General features: G+C 35.6%; 1 protein-coding gene across 7 annotated transcripts in view; it reads right to left on the bottom strand.

Annotated features, from left to right (window-relative positions):
* The window catches only part of LOC126503086 (cytochrome P450 2C25), a 222,092-nt gene that overhangs the window by 53,201 nt on the left and 153,499 nt on the right, over positions 1–15,392 (bottom strand). Inside the window, exons 2-5 of one of the 7 annotated variants that reach the window (XM_050144709.1) lie at positions 13,462–13,624; positions 11,438–11,587; positions 6,580–6,740; positions 4,915–5,091 (exon numbers count right to left, since the gene is read on the bottom strand). The exons of the other annotated variants lie outside the window; for them this stretch is intronic. Of the exons in view, the coding sequence (XP_050000666.1) occupies positions 4,915–5,091; positions 6,580–6,740; positions 11,438–11,587; positions 13,462–13,624 (651 nt within the window). The remainder of the gene's footprint in view (positions 1–4,914; positions 5,092–6,579; positions 6,741–11,437; positions 11,588–13,461; positions 13,625–15,392) is intronic. 7 annotated transcript variants of the gene reach the window in all.

Raw genomic sequence — 15,392 nt, forward strand, 5'->3', positions numbered from 1 at the left:
TTAAATTTTTAGAAATTTGTTAAAAGTTAAATACATTAAAATTAAAAGTAATTGTTCTTAGTATTTCCCATCGACTTTGTAAATACCAACTCAATTTCCTTAAGTTTGAATAAGGCTCCACAATCTTCTACTTCCTTGTCTCATAGAGAGAGAGAGAGAGAGAGAGAGAGAGAGAGAAAGAGAGAGAGAGAAAGAATAGTCAGAGTAGGGGAGAGATCATGTAGTTGCTGAAGGAGACCAGAAACTTAGCAATAGGCAAAAGCCTTGTGGTGATGCACAGATTAATAGAAATGGGTTAATTTAAGATGTAAGAGTTAATAAAAATCTGGAGCTAATAGGCCAAATTGTTTTATAATTAATATAGTTTCTGTGTAATCATTTGTATCTGAGAAGCTAGGAAACAAATGAACAGTCTCAATTTACACAGTAGTATAGGATTCATATTTCAAAAGTGATATGTTTTTTCATAGCAGAAGGAGACATTATCACCTATTAGCTTGTGGAAAACAATTGTCTATGGGATGTTCAACCCCAGTTATAACATTCATGATAAACCCATTACACTTGAGGCTCAGGGTATATCTTAGAATATGAGGGAGAATGATAGCAATAATCCGATGGTAAGGAACTTTGCTACAGGATGACTTTTCTAGATATGACAGGGAAGTTACACTCAAATTCTCTAAAATATGGCTATTGAATATAACCTAAATAGTTATAACATCAAGTGAATTATGATGTTGCTGAGAAGAGTTACTTGGGACCACAAGACTAGATGATGAGTTGCAATTAAAATCGTTGGAGAAAGACAGATGAGCACCAGAAAAGGTTATCCAATGTTAAGTGGTCAATCCTAAAATATACAGATGGTCCATATTAAATGTGATCACACTGTTGAATTTATATACTTATCCTTATGCGCTTACACATGTAGCCACAATCATTAAAGAACATTGGATCTTGAATATCAAAGGAATTTTGGTGCGTGGTAGGTGTGGGGAGAGGGAAAGGGCAGGAAGAAACGGTGTAATTATATTATATTTAAATAACATACTAAAAATAACACTGACATTCTTTAGATCAATTAAAAATAAAGAACAAAAAGTAGTAGAGGAGTTAGATAACTCTGTAAAGGCCTATAATAAATTAAAGAAGATATATAAGGATAAATCAGGAGAGCACTTGAGCAATGGTAAAAAACCCAACCTTCAGAAAGTGTATGTAGAAAAAGAATAACAGCATAGATCACATTCTTTAGAATATCTTGGTAGAAATTTTCCAAAAACTAGAGTAGGATATTAACATCTATGTATAATAGGTGTAGAGAGGTGGAAATACAGAGACAAGAAGAACAGGAACTGGCATTAGAATATATTCAAAAATTCATAAAATTATCATATAACAAAATCAGAAAAGAAAGCAACTAAAAGTTGTAAGAGAGAAAAAAAATAAAATTACTCTTATGACAGGGCTTTCAGAATTACATCAGGGTTTTTAACACAAACATTTAAAACCAGAGGGATCCATAGTGATATATTACAGATTCTGAATGACAGTTCTCAACCCAGAATAATATGCCCAGCAATGTATTAAGGAGAAATACATACTTAATAAAATACCTTACATATCTTTTCTTTTCCTTCTGTTCCTCCATATACTCTACTTTCATCCTCACCTCTGTAGGAGAATACCTGTGGCAGCCTTCCCTGACCCCACTTTGATCCCATTGATTTTAGCCTTTCCCAAATGTTACTTTATCCAAGAAACCAAGTCCATCAGGTCACCAGTAGGTTCCCCTCAGGCTTTGCCTGCAAGAAAACTAAGGAGTCTGCATGAAGATATTCTCTTCTCTTTTGTTTCCCCACATTCAAGCTCTCATTCTTATCTCCAGCACTGTAGCAGGATACTTGTTGCTGCATTGCCTACTCCCTTCTCTGACCTATTATGGATTGCACAGACTCCCGTCCTAGCCTCAATCTCCTTACTTATTTATTTATTCAAGACAGCACTTCCTGCTAACAAACAGACAACTCCTGCAAAGGAAGCAGGTAGGCCGACTGTATATCTTCTACTGTCCCTCTGTTGCCCTATATCTAATCACCCAGTCTCATTTCCAGGAACTACATATGCTAACTTTGCCTACTCTCCATAGTAACTGCATCAAAGTCATATAAAGAAAAATCACAAGTTACAAAAGAAAAAAAATCCTCATGTTCAAGTTGGGGGAAGGATGGAGTGGAGAGAAATGAAGGAGATATCTCAACAGAGGGAATCATGAGGTTATGGAGAAGCCTGATGCTAGGGAAATTCCAAATATTCCACAAAAATGACCCTTAGCAGTAGTGGAGAGGGTGCCCAAACTGACCTTCCTTTGTAATCATAATGGTGAATACCCTAACAATCATTATTGAAACTTCTTCAAGTAACTGATGGAAGCAGATGCAGAGACCACATCAAGTACCAGGATATGAGTCCAGTCAAAAGAGGGAGGAAGGTTTATATGAGAAAATGGGGTCAGGCCCAAAATTGTGGAAACTCAAGAACTCTAGACCAACAGCTGGGGAGCCTGCATGGGATAGAACTAGGTCCACTTTATGTAGGTGACAATTTTATAGCCTTTTTTGTGGGACCCCTGTCAATGCAACCAGGATCTATCCCTAAAGCATGAGCTGGCTTTCTGAAGCTGACCCCAAATGGTAGAATGTCTTTCTTAAACTTGATGCTGTTGGGGAGATGCTTAGTCCTCAACTGAATGTGCCAGGCCTTGTGACTCCCCATGGGAGGCCTTACCCTCTCTGAGGAGTGGATGGTGTGGGTTAAGGAAATGGGGTGGAACAGAAGGAAGGAAGGGAAGAGGAACTTTATTTGGTATAAATTAATAAAAAATAAAAGGAAAAATTTACCAAATCTAATAAATTCCATGAGTGCAATTTGAAGTAAAAAATTAAACTTAGGTATGACTCTGTACAACAGAAATTAGTGAACTAAAACTAAATCAAAGAAATAATCACATTTAAATTGTTGGAAAAGATTTAGTATTGCATAATCATAAACATGAAAGATTGACACACTTAGAACCATTTCTGGATCTAAGAAGTTAAAAATAAATAAATAAGTGGAAAATCAATTCATGCACAAATGCTGAAATTTGGAGTAGCTTTAAAATGGAGGTATTATGCCTCAAAGTAATCTAATGAGTCACTTCTATCTGTACTAAAAATCAAATAGGAAAACAAGTCCACATATTCAAATGAAACTATGGAGTAAGATCTGGACCCTCAAAATGGAAACCTACAGCAATGAATGCAGTGTGGTGTTGGCACATACATCAAGATGCAAAATACTTTGATATCCAGATATACACAGGATAATATGTAGGCAAGGAAAAAAAAGGTAAAAATCTCTTAAACATGAAAAAAAACCTTAAAAACCAAAAAAAAAAAAAAGAATCTGGAAGCTGTGAATCATAAACTGTTGATTGAAAATTTTCTGTGTTCTCCCCAAAGATAAATATGAAATGAATTTGAATCAGAAACTCCATGCTGGAGATATGCAGAAAGAAACTGAAAACCTGCCATCAAGAAACACATGCACACATGTTTCTGACTCAGAAGAGTCAGAGGTGGAAATAATGCAAAGACAAAGAATGACGAATGAGTGTGTTCTTCTCATGCTTGTAAATGAAGGTTGCAGTAACAGGTGACCACAGTACAGAAACAAGCTGAAATTTTAGGAGCATCCAAGATTTTATGCATGTGCAGAAAGAGAGAAAGTAAACTCCCTCTACTGAGAACTTGCTTAGATGACATTATACTCTGTCAGAGAGATACAAGAAAGTCCATAAAGAGAAAAATTACACTCACAGTTACTAATTATGACATGGAGTTTGGAGAGAAATTGTTAATGGCTTGGTGTGTTTGGTAGAGTGACGCAACATTTTGAAACTAGAAGATCGTCAGTGCTTCAAATTGGAGACTGGCAACATATGTTAATATTATCTCTGTTTTTTAAATTGCTCAGCCCCCTTAAATGATTGACAATTTAAATGCAGTCTCTGTGTGAATTTCTACTGGCCTCTTTAAAATTTTGACAACATATCTTAAATTCATGTGAAAATTTAAAGGATTCAGAAAGGTAAAGCATTCTGTCAGAAACATGTAGCAAAGTTCAGGGATTCACAATTCTAGATTTTAAATACTGATATAATAATTCAATACAAAAGACTTCAGACACTGAACCACTAATAAAATATACAAACCATGAAAATGGAAGTACAACTGACTCATATCATACCAGAATATTTATCATTAGTTTTTTTTCTAAATAAGAGTGCAAAATAAATTGTGGAGAAACACTTTCTGAAATTACACATTGCTAACAGTTCATCCTGACAGCAAACTCAATCTCTAACTTCACTGGTATTAATTTATTAACTCATGAGAAATTGTACTCAAAGCTTTATGCTTTCATCCACCTACTCTTTCCCATGGTATACATCATTCATCCTTTAGAAGTCATATGTGGCGTTGATCAGTACAAATGTGTACTGATCTCTTTTAATCTATATGATATGCAAGCGATCAAAAAAAACAGTCATTGATGATATTGGTGCTCAAAGTAGACAGAAAAGTTTATGATTTATGACTATATTGAAATTTGTTCCCTTTTGTTTGCCTTTTGTGTTGTTTTTCTACTATGCTAGATTTTTTTGAATTTTTTTTTGGTTTTAAATAAAAAAACGAGGTCAATGGGCTTTTCTTAACAATTTTAACCATTTTTTTTCAGGCTTACACACACACAAACAATACTAAATTGTTTTTCAAATGATACTCACATGGTTTTAAACATCACTTCAATGAAGTATAAAATACTTTACCAACTAAATAATTGAACAAATGAATATTAGCACTTTACCTGCCTTTCTTTACTTAAGAAATAATCAATAAAGTCCCGAGGGTTGGTAGCATCCAAGGATTCCTCGTGTTCTTTTATTTTTGCTGACAGGTAACTCTGAATAGAAGTGAAGTTTTTATAAAATGTATTATGGGTCCCTGGACAATAATCAATCAGAACAGGGAACATATTGCAAACCTGCAAGGAAATGCAAGGATTTACTAAAAATAGACACTGTGTTGACCTAAGTAAAATATATTAGTAATGTGTCACATGAATGATTTGAATTGCTAGATAGAGAAATGATTCATATTCATCATAAATTCATTATTTACATTATTTATTCTAATAGAGAGATTTGAGGAAGAAATTTCTCCCATAATAGTTAATAATCTTAATATAATTTCCATATTCTCTTAACAAAAATTTTGTTCATGTAAACTCATTGAAGGCTCAAATAAATTCTGTTCTACAGTTTGAAATACATGTGATTTAATCACTCACACTTTCAATGTGACAATATAAGTCAAAAATTTTGGGGTAACATTTACAGAAAAATCTAGTGCCCCAGATTCAATATCTATTGATTATCTTCAAAATGCAATGAATCTTTAGTGGTGGGTTTGGCTCAAATAAACGTGTGTGTGTGGTAAAAATTATTTGTACCACATAGGCCTTAGGGTTTTCTCTTTGATCAAACAATCATTTTGTATGCAGAGAGCAAGAAACTTTCACTCATACTAGAACAATTCTATGAGGATATTTATGGTCCACATAGCATTAAAACATATATCTTTCCATTTTTACTGACAATCTATAAACTAGAATCCCAACTGACCCATTGAATGACAGGAATACTCAGTGTTTACTGACAGCTTTCTTTGCCATTAATATTCTTCCTCCTTTCAGAGAATATTATGTCTATACTGAAATAACGCTCCCTAGAATTATGTTCAGAATTGGCTTAATGAAAAGAAGATAAAGTATTTGATTAGTAAAAGGTCATTTGAATAGGTGTAGGAGGTCCTTCTGTCTATGTGTTGCTTTCATTGGTTGAATAAAGAAACTGCCTTGGCCTTTTGATGGGGCAGAACTTATGAAGGTAGAGAAGACAAAACTGAATTCTGGGAGAAAGAGGGCAGCGTGAGAGAGCCGCCATGGAGCTGCTAGACTCAGACATGCTGAATCTTTCCCAGTAAGCCACGACCTCATGGTGACATACAGATTATTAGGAATGGGTTAAATCAAGATGTGAGAGTTAGTCAATGAGAGGCTAGAACTAATGGGCCAGGCAGTGTTTAAATGAATACAGTTTCTGTGTGATTATTCTGGGTGTAAGCTAGTTTGGACAAGACAGAACAAGGGGCCCTGCTCTCGCTACAACAGTGAATGACAGATCACTCTTATAAAAACAAATGCAGTATTTTAAGAAATAATTCTGTAGTAATCAACAGGAAGATTCATGGATAAGAAACAAGCAGGCTTGAGTCAGTTGGCATCTGCCTCTAAGTTTTTGCTATTTGTATACTTATGGGTTTAGATCTCCCTTCCAAGAATTATTTCCATAATACAATATCCCTTTTCAGCTGGTTACCTCCCTCCTTCCTTCATGATCCATATAGAATTTGAGATGTAAGGAAGAAAGACCATAAGTGTGTTCTCATAAAGAAAGGATATTGGCCTTACCTGCGCCCAGAGAGAGGTCAGAATCTTAGTGTTCGTATTCAGTTTTTCTATCAAGCTAGCAAAAAGTTGATCATTATATTCAAAACGATTTTGGAAAATAATGGAGCAAATGACATTGCAGGGAGCACAGGACAAGATGAAGGAGGGATCATAGGGTGAGCCTGAAGAGTTGGAAACAAATGCCAAATGTTACTAAAATATGTGAAGAAGAAATGTTGCGTTCGTTAACTACTGAAAGTAATTTAAACATTTTAAATGGAATTGTAATTTTGAATATTCTTAACCAATATATACTTACCTGGTAAATAATACACAATCATATTTACCTCACTTTTCAGTTAATCTTCAAACTTACTAGTTCAATAAGAAGAGATCATGTCTATTTTACTGGCTGGTTTAACCTCAAGTATGTGCTATTATCTGAAAAATAATTTTTATTTACTTATTTAATTCTGACATTGGTTTTCCCTTCAAAAAAGACAATTGCGGATCGTGGATTACAAAGTACTCAGTAACAATTATTTTGGCAAAATTGTAATCCAAACCTGAAGTACACACAGGCCATTGTAGATAAACATAAAAGGCATTAAATTGTAAGTTATTCTATGGAGTAAAGGGGGAACATACTATACACAACATACAGTATGTCTAAACATACCAAAATTCTATTATGAGATTAAAATGTGAAAAACTCTACTCACTTCTGCTAGAGAGTAAATGCTCCTTTTTCTGGATTCCCCTAAGTAGTAGTATCAGAGTTTATGTTTAACCACACATCAAAGCTTTACTCTCAGGACAAAGCAACCACAGAACACATGTAAAATGCTGGTTGGTTTATAATTTCCCTGGATCATCCAATGTGCAATGAACACAGTTACAAGCCTACTTTGGGGTGGCCTTATACCAACTGAAAAGTCACAACTCCCTGACTAACAATTTATTAAAATAAGAAGTTCATTTTTACTTCTCGTGAGGATGTCATACTGTCATTTGATCATCTGAATTACGGGAATTACCAGTTGCCCATTTGAAAGGATACTGATGACACTTTTAGAGAATTCTGTATCCTAATAGATAAGGTCGCTAAAAAGTTTTTGTTTGTATTCTACAAGTTTTGTAACAGAAAAACCTACCAAGTTCAAAGATCTTACAATAAATGGCACTACATCCTAAAAATTAACCAATTACATTAACAGACTATTCACAGTCCAAAAATGGAACAATGACCAATATTAATTATTTATTTTGGTAGCTTTATAAATGAGGTATGATGAGTCCAATACTAGTGTTCTAACACATTTATCAAATGAGCAAACTTCCATTACTCAGTGATATGCAAGGACTCTCTAGCTATCTTATAGGGCTTAATCACAGACCATTCACAATAATAGCATTTTCATATGAATTGTAGCATGATATTAAACCATTTCAGCTCTTGTATGTACATGGTACACTGCTGGCTTAAAATAAAAAAGGTTTTCCAACAGTACGTTTTTAAGTTAAGTTACATCCATCTATATATGTGGCACCAACATCAATGTCTTCATCTCATATTTGGCAGATAACACAATTTTAATCTATGGTATACTTACATTTTTAAATATACCACATAAATATGTTCAACATTATCTTTTCTTTTATCATGAGAAGATACTTTCTCCACATCTTTCAAAATTTATTATGGATCCTATTTGAACAAAAATCACTTTGGAAAATCCTTTTGAAATATATATTTTTAGAGTCTATTTCCATCCATCTGAGGAAGATTTGTACCACTTAAAGGTCTGCATCACACATCTCCTTTATGATATGTCAAATCCTTGTCTTCTTCACTTTTCTTTTACTTCTTCAATTGCTGTCACCATTCTCACTAGCATTTTTGATAATGAATGTCCAGAATTTATGATATATGTGAAACCAATTTGATACCCACAGACATTATAAGAATCAGCTGTTGTATGCTCATGTGGCATGACATGCAGATCTGTTTCAAGATTCTCACACTTAGGACAGAAAAAAAACTTTTATAAATCTATCAAAAAGTCTTGCAGCTTATTTGTCTTATAAGATCCATTGAAAATATAGTAGTGATTCTTGACATGAAAATGGGTCTGTGCTCCAAGGTCACAAACAAAATATTTAGGTGGAACTAAAATTTGAAATATTATTCATGTTGATTATAACTGATTGAGATTTAACTGAGTTGATTACAACTCTTTTGATTCTAATCTTATTCCTCATCCTTGGTAATCAAATGAGGCAAGTTATTGTAATAAAAGAGTTTGAGACAGTGCGATAGGCTTTGATAGGTACTTTGGCATATTAGTTGTTTTAACATACAGGTGAATGTTTCTTTCATTGTAATTTGTTATGTTTTGTTTTGTTTTTCTAAAGAATAAGGTCTTGCAGCTCCTGCAGCAAGGACTGACATAATTTACCTCTAGTGTTCTTTCTTACTTACATGAAAACATTTTTTACTACTAAATTTTAATCTTTTTGCTTCTGTGAAGTGTTTTCTGAGAATAGGTACCAGTGACTACTCAACATCTCCTTTCTCAAATAAAGATATAAGCCCTTGTGGCTCATCATTGATAGAGAAAAGAGTCCCTGAAATCTGTCTGGATTGGCAGGGTTTCTGTGCTTGTGTGTGCAGGGCTGAGAAGCCTACGGGCCAACCTCAGCAATGCCCCCATTTGAGTCAGTAGTGCCTTATCCTGGAGAACTGGAGAGGACAATTCTGTGAGTCATGGATGAATCTGAGTTCCAGGCAAACCTTTTCTATGGATCTACTTACAGGCCATTCAGCGCTACACAGAGAAATCCTATTTCAATAAGCAAGCCAGAAAAAAAAAAAAAAAACAAAGCAAAACAAAAATAACAATCTATTGTGCTAGGAATTGGAATATATGGAATCATGTAGAAACATCAAAGAATTAGGAGAAAAAAATGAAAAACAGGGAGTAGCAGTGATCTATGGGAAGAAAATGTAAATGCAACAAGTTTAACTATGACATGATCTGTTTACATAACTAAATTGTATCAGAGCTTATATCTTCAAAGTCCATTACAGGTAAAGCAAAAATCACGAGAAAATTATTGAAGACTCTCCTTTTCACATATACATGATTAATACTGTGAATTTTACTGCTTACAAAAGAATTATTTCATGTTAATACCTGTAATGAATGTATGATAAAAGGAAAATGGATGGTAAGTAGAAAAAAATAGAAGAAAATGGAGGAGAAAATAATCTGTGTGACTTAAAACAAAGTTCATGATCTGTCATTAGAAACTTGTCTCCACGGTCTCATCCCAGAATCCAGTGGATTTTCAACAAGATAAAGAAATATTGTTTATTATGCCAAACTTCACATTCAATACATTTGGGCAAGCTGACAGTTGTGGATATTTTCATTGCTACTTTAAAGTAAGTATCAAGATAGTGTATCCAGAAATGACTAAAATGTATATATTACATAGATCATGTGATTGATTTCACAAGTATAGAAAATAAGTAATCAGGTTCTGTGTTGATTAGTTTTAGTCAAGTTGACACAAACTACAGTTAGCACAAAAGAAAAAAATCGGATGAGTAAATGCTCCATCAACCTAAACTGAGTTCTTATCTTTTCATGCTGTTCCTTCATTTCTGATGATGTGGAAAGACTCAACATCCTATGGATGATATCACACACTTGGCTGGATTATTTTTATGACCACACAGAAAAGAATAACTAGATAGGAGAAAATGATTATTTCTGTTTTTATTCCTTTCAGTGGTGAATTTGCTGTGACCAAGAGACAAAAATTGTTTGTATTGAAGTCGATCCTAATTAATGTATACTCAAATAAGGGCAATTGATTTAACAAAGTTGGTTAGTAAGCATAAGAAATTCCTAGAACTTACTGATATTTTACCATACAATTAACAGAATACAGTACTCTAATCAATATGCTTAAGCAAAGCATATGGAAGGTAAGACTTTGAGATTGTTATTGTATGTGTGCATGCCATTCAAATTTAAAAATCTAATAGCCAGTCTTTTATTATATTTGGAACAAAAATCTAAAACAAATTCATTTAGGACTGCACAGACATAAGAAGATTCTTCCTTTACAAGCAACAGGCGAGTAGCATCCAGAGTGTTGGCAAAGAAACAACCATCACTTTTCTAACACAAAACCTTAAAGGGGAAAATGACATGAAGACTGAAGACACACAGGGAAATGCTAGAGAGCCAACAAAGCCAACTTTTTAAGTAAAATGACTAAGTTTAGTTATTTCCAAGTGTACATTTATTTTGAATATTTGTGTTTAAACATGTTTTATTAAGGCCATAAATCAAACCCTAAATGTTATGCAAGAAGAAATAACAATATCATTCGGATACCATGCAAACAGCTGAGATACACTAATCAAAAAAAATTCTACTACACTCATATGAGAAATGAAAGTATTACATCATACCACAGTTGCCAAAAACTACAAACAAAATACAAGAAGGACTCTTAGACACTTAAGAGAAGAAGTCTAGACCATTGCTATTCAAGAAAGGAAGGAAAAGTGTAGAAAAGGAAGGTGAAGAGAAGAAAGCTAATTCAATCCTTGCTAGGGTTCTTATGTTTTATCAGTAACTATTGCTATTGGAAATTATATTGTGGTGAGAGGATAAGCAAAGAAAAACAGTATTTTTTATGAGTGGAATGTATGGCTCCATAATGCTATAGGAAATTAACATGAGACCCATACCCATGACATCTCTTTAGAAAACAATGCTTTGAATAGGATGGGAAAAATTGACTGATGCAGATATACATAGAACAAGATGTAAACGTCAGATTATAAACCTTCACCTACCATTGGTTTTCTTCAGTTCCTCCACAAGGAACTGTGCTTCTTCTTGAATTTGGTTCTCAATACTTCTTTTCCCCACGCCCAGTTTTCTCAGGGTTAAGAGTGAAAAGTGCTTTAATTCTTTCGGTGCATCTCCATTGCTAAAAGCAATGCCTAAAAAATTTGGAATAGAAGACAATGGAGATACAGAAGACCTGGATTTTAACCCACAAACATATGATCACCTGATTTTCGATAAAGGAGCTAAAAGTATACAATGGAAGAAAGAAAGCATCTTAAACAAATGGTGCTGGCACAGCTGGATGTCAACCTGTAGAAGAGTGAAAATAGACCCATATCTATCACCTTGCACAAAACTCAAGTCCAAATGATTCAAAGACCTCAATATCAGTCCGAACACACTGAACCTGATAGAAGAGAAAGTGGGAAGTACCCTACAACAGATGGGCACAGGAGATCGCTTCCTATGTATAACCCCAGCAGCACAGACACTAAGGGCAACATTGAATAAATGGGACCTACTAAAGCTGAGAAGCTTCTGTAAAGCAAAGGACACTGTCACTAAGACAAAAAGGCAACCTACTGACTGGGAGAAGATCTTCACCAACCCCGTAACAGAGAAAGGTCTGATCTCCAAAATATATAGAGAACTCAAGAAACTAGACTTTAAAATGCTAATTAACCCAATTAAAAAATGGGGCACTGAACTGAACAGAGATTTCTCAAAAGAAGAAGTTCAAATAGCCAAAAGACACTTAAGGTCATGCTCAACCTCCTTAGTGATCAGGAAAATGCAAATCAAAACAACTTTGAGATATCATCTTACACCTGTCAGAATGGCTAAAATAAAAAACACCAATGATAGCCTTTGCTGGAGACGCTGTGGAGGAAGGGGTACCCTCATCCATTGCTGGTGGGAATGCAAACTTGTGCAACCACTTTGGAAATCAATGTTTCGGTTTCTCAGGAAATTTGGGATCAACCTACCCCTGGACCCAGCAATACCACTCTTGGGAATATACCCAGGAGATGCCCTATCATATGACAAAAGCATTTGTTCAACTATGTTCATAGCAGTATTATTTGTAATAGCCAGAACCTGGAAACAACCTAGATGACCTTCAATGGAAGAATGGATGAAGAAAGTGTGGAATATATACACATTAGAATACTATGCTGTGGTAAAAAACAATGACTTCTCGAATTTTGCATGCAAATGGATGGAAATAGAAAACACTATCCTGAGCGAGGTAACCCAGACCCAAAATGATGAACATGGGATGTACTCACTCATAATTGGTTTCTAGCCATAAATAAAGGTCACGGAGTGTATACCTGGTGAACCTAAAGAAGCTAAATAAGAAGAACCTTCATCTGGTGATGGATGGAGATAGAGACAGAGACCCACACTGGACCACTGGACTGAGCTCTTAAGGTCCCAATGAGGAGCGGATGGAGGGAGAACACGAGCAAGGATGTCAGGACCACGAGGGGTGCACCCAACCACTGAGACAGTGGGGCTGATCTATTGGGAGCTCACCAAGGCCAGCTGGACTGTGACTGAAAAAGCATGGGATAAAACAGGACTCTCTGATCATGGCGAACAATGAGGGCTGATGAGAAGCCAAGGACAATGGCACGGGGCTTTGATCCTACTTCATGTTCTGGCTTTGTGGGAGCCTAGCCAGTTTGGACGTTCACCTTCCTAGACATGGACCGAGCAGGGAGGACCTTGGAACCCTGACTGCTCTTTGGACTGGAGAGGGAGGGGGAGAGGAATGGGGGGAGGGGAAGAAAGTGGGAGGAGGGGGAGGGAAATGTGAGGCTGGGAGGAGGCAGAAACTTTTTTTTTTTCCTTTTCTCAATAATAAAAAATAAGACAATGGAGTATGTCTGAGAGATAGATAAAGGAACAGACTGGTCTCAGTATAGAGTCCCAAACCTGAAGAGCAACATGACCTCTGCTCTCCACCCTCCACCTCACTATGTATACTACCCAGTATACACAGAAGCACATGCATACTTACCAAGGCCTTTCAAAACCATATCAAAAATTGGGACTTTTCCTCTTCCACTAAACTCCTCCCCATGACCTATGAGAGCTTCTTTTATTGCTTCATAGCCGTGCAACACCACAGTGGGTTTCATGCCAAAATACAGAGTGAACACAGGGCCATAGATTTTAGAGAACTGAAATGATAATAGAAAACACAAATATTCTAAAATTGTCACTGTAGTTGGCCTCTTCAAACTGGCAATAGAACTGTGTTAAAATATTTTTATGCAGAAAAAACAAGTTTGAAGTTTGTATATATCTTTCAATATGATGATTGTTTCATATAAATGACCTTCTGGATGCCAAGCAATATCCCAGGCCACTTATAGTCTAAAGAGAAGGAATCACCTTACTATGATACTCAACAGGTCATTTTGTCATAGTTCACAAAGTACCTGAGGTAAAAATTCCACACTCATTTCCTGGGTTCTAATGCAAAGGAGTAGAACCTTCAAATCCACACTATTCTTATCCATTTTTTGGATAATGCAGATCATTCTCATGTTAGCTACATACTGACATAGACATCAATAGTCACATGACTTCTGTGGACCCAGCTGTGAAATACTTTCTGTTAAAAATTACAAAACCTGTGAAGAAGGGTAAACATCTAAACTCTTGGGTCAGCACAAGAGTTCAAATTCAGTCCTTAAGTACAGAGTAAGCATCACAGAAGCTGCACCACAATATACAGAACTGTAGAAAAAATATTCTCATCATGAAGTATTTTTGGTCTCAGGCATAGGCTTTGTATGGAATCAAAGGAAATCGGGAAACCACAATATAAGCTAAGCCACACTGTTTATGGTTTCCTTTTCTTGTGTGATCCTATGCCCATTGCTTTACTTTTAATCAGGATCCAATTAATTCTACAGAGTAAGGCATGAATGAATAATCCAAGAACAATGTATCTCTACATTTATGACTCATTTAAATAATATTCATTGTAATGCTAATTCCTATTGGTCTTAATGATAAACACCTAGAGTCAGATACTAGGGGGTGAAAGCTGAGAGATCAGAGAAGCAGAGCAGCCAGCCACTAGAGAGACTTTTACTTCTGCAGAATCCTCAGATTCAAAGGGGTGACCCTGTCTTTTGAACCTCAAACTGCATTTCCAGATTGAATCCTCAGACTGAATGCTCAGACTGTATCCTCAGATGGCCTGCTCAGAGCACATCTGAGCTCTTGTTTCCTCCCATCTTGTTTTCCCTCTCTGCCCAACAATATCACTTCCCTTCTCTACCTCCCTGGTACTTGATTTAAAAGTGTGAGCCACTACCACATGGCTCTGTTTCTCTTTGAGATGGCACCAGTATAGTGTAGCCCAGGTTGGCTTTGAACTCACAGAGGTCTGTCTGCCTTTGTCTTCTAAGTCCTGGAATTAAAGTTATGTGCCACCACTGCACATATCTTTAATTAGTTCTAATTTAATTAACACATACCTGAAATTAGTTCTGCACTTTGTTCTTTAAGCAATATTTATTTGTTAGATCACAAAATCTCACTATAATCCCTCAGTCTTCATCATTAGTAAAATAATAGAAAATGTTTATGAAAGAAGGATTTGAAAAAGTAGATAAAACTTTTAATTCTGTGATTATATTATAAAATCAGTGTCCATAATATTCTGTAACCTGAAATCTTGTTTATTAGTAATTCCAACTGCAGTTCCATAGGCAAGTCTCAGATAAGACAAAAATAACTTTACTGTTTTTCACTTTACACCCATTTAAAAAATATGTTCTCAGCCGGGCGGTGGTGGCGCACGCCTTTAATCCCAGTACTCGGGAGGCAGAGGCAGGCAGATCTCTGTGAGTTCGAGACCAGCCTGGTCTACAAGAGCTAGTTCCAGGACAGGCTCAAAAACCACAGAGAAACCCTGTCTCGAAAAACCAAAAA

The sequence above is a fragment of the Alexandromys fortis genome, unplaced genomic scaffold (assembly GCF_014885135.2).
Source record: "Alexandromys fortis isolate MF-2015 unplaced genomic scaffold, M_Fortis_MF-2015_v1.1 scaffold_16, whole genome shotgun sequence".
NCBI classification, from domain to species: Eukaryota; Metazoa; Chordata; class Mammalia; order Rodentia; family Cricetidae; genus Alexandromys; species Alexandromys fortis.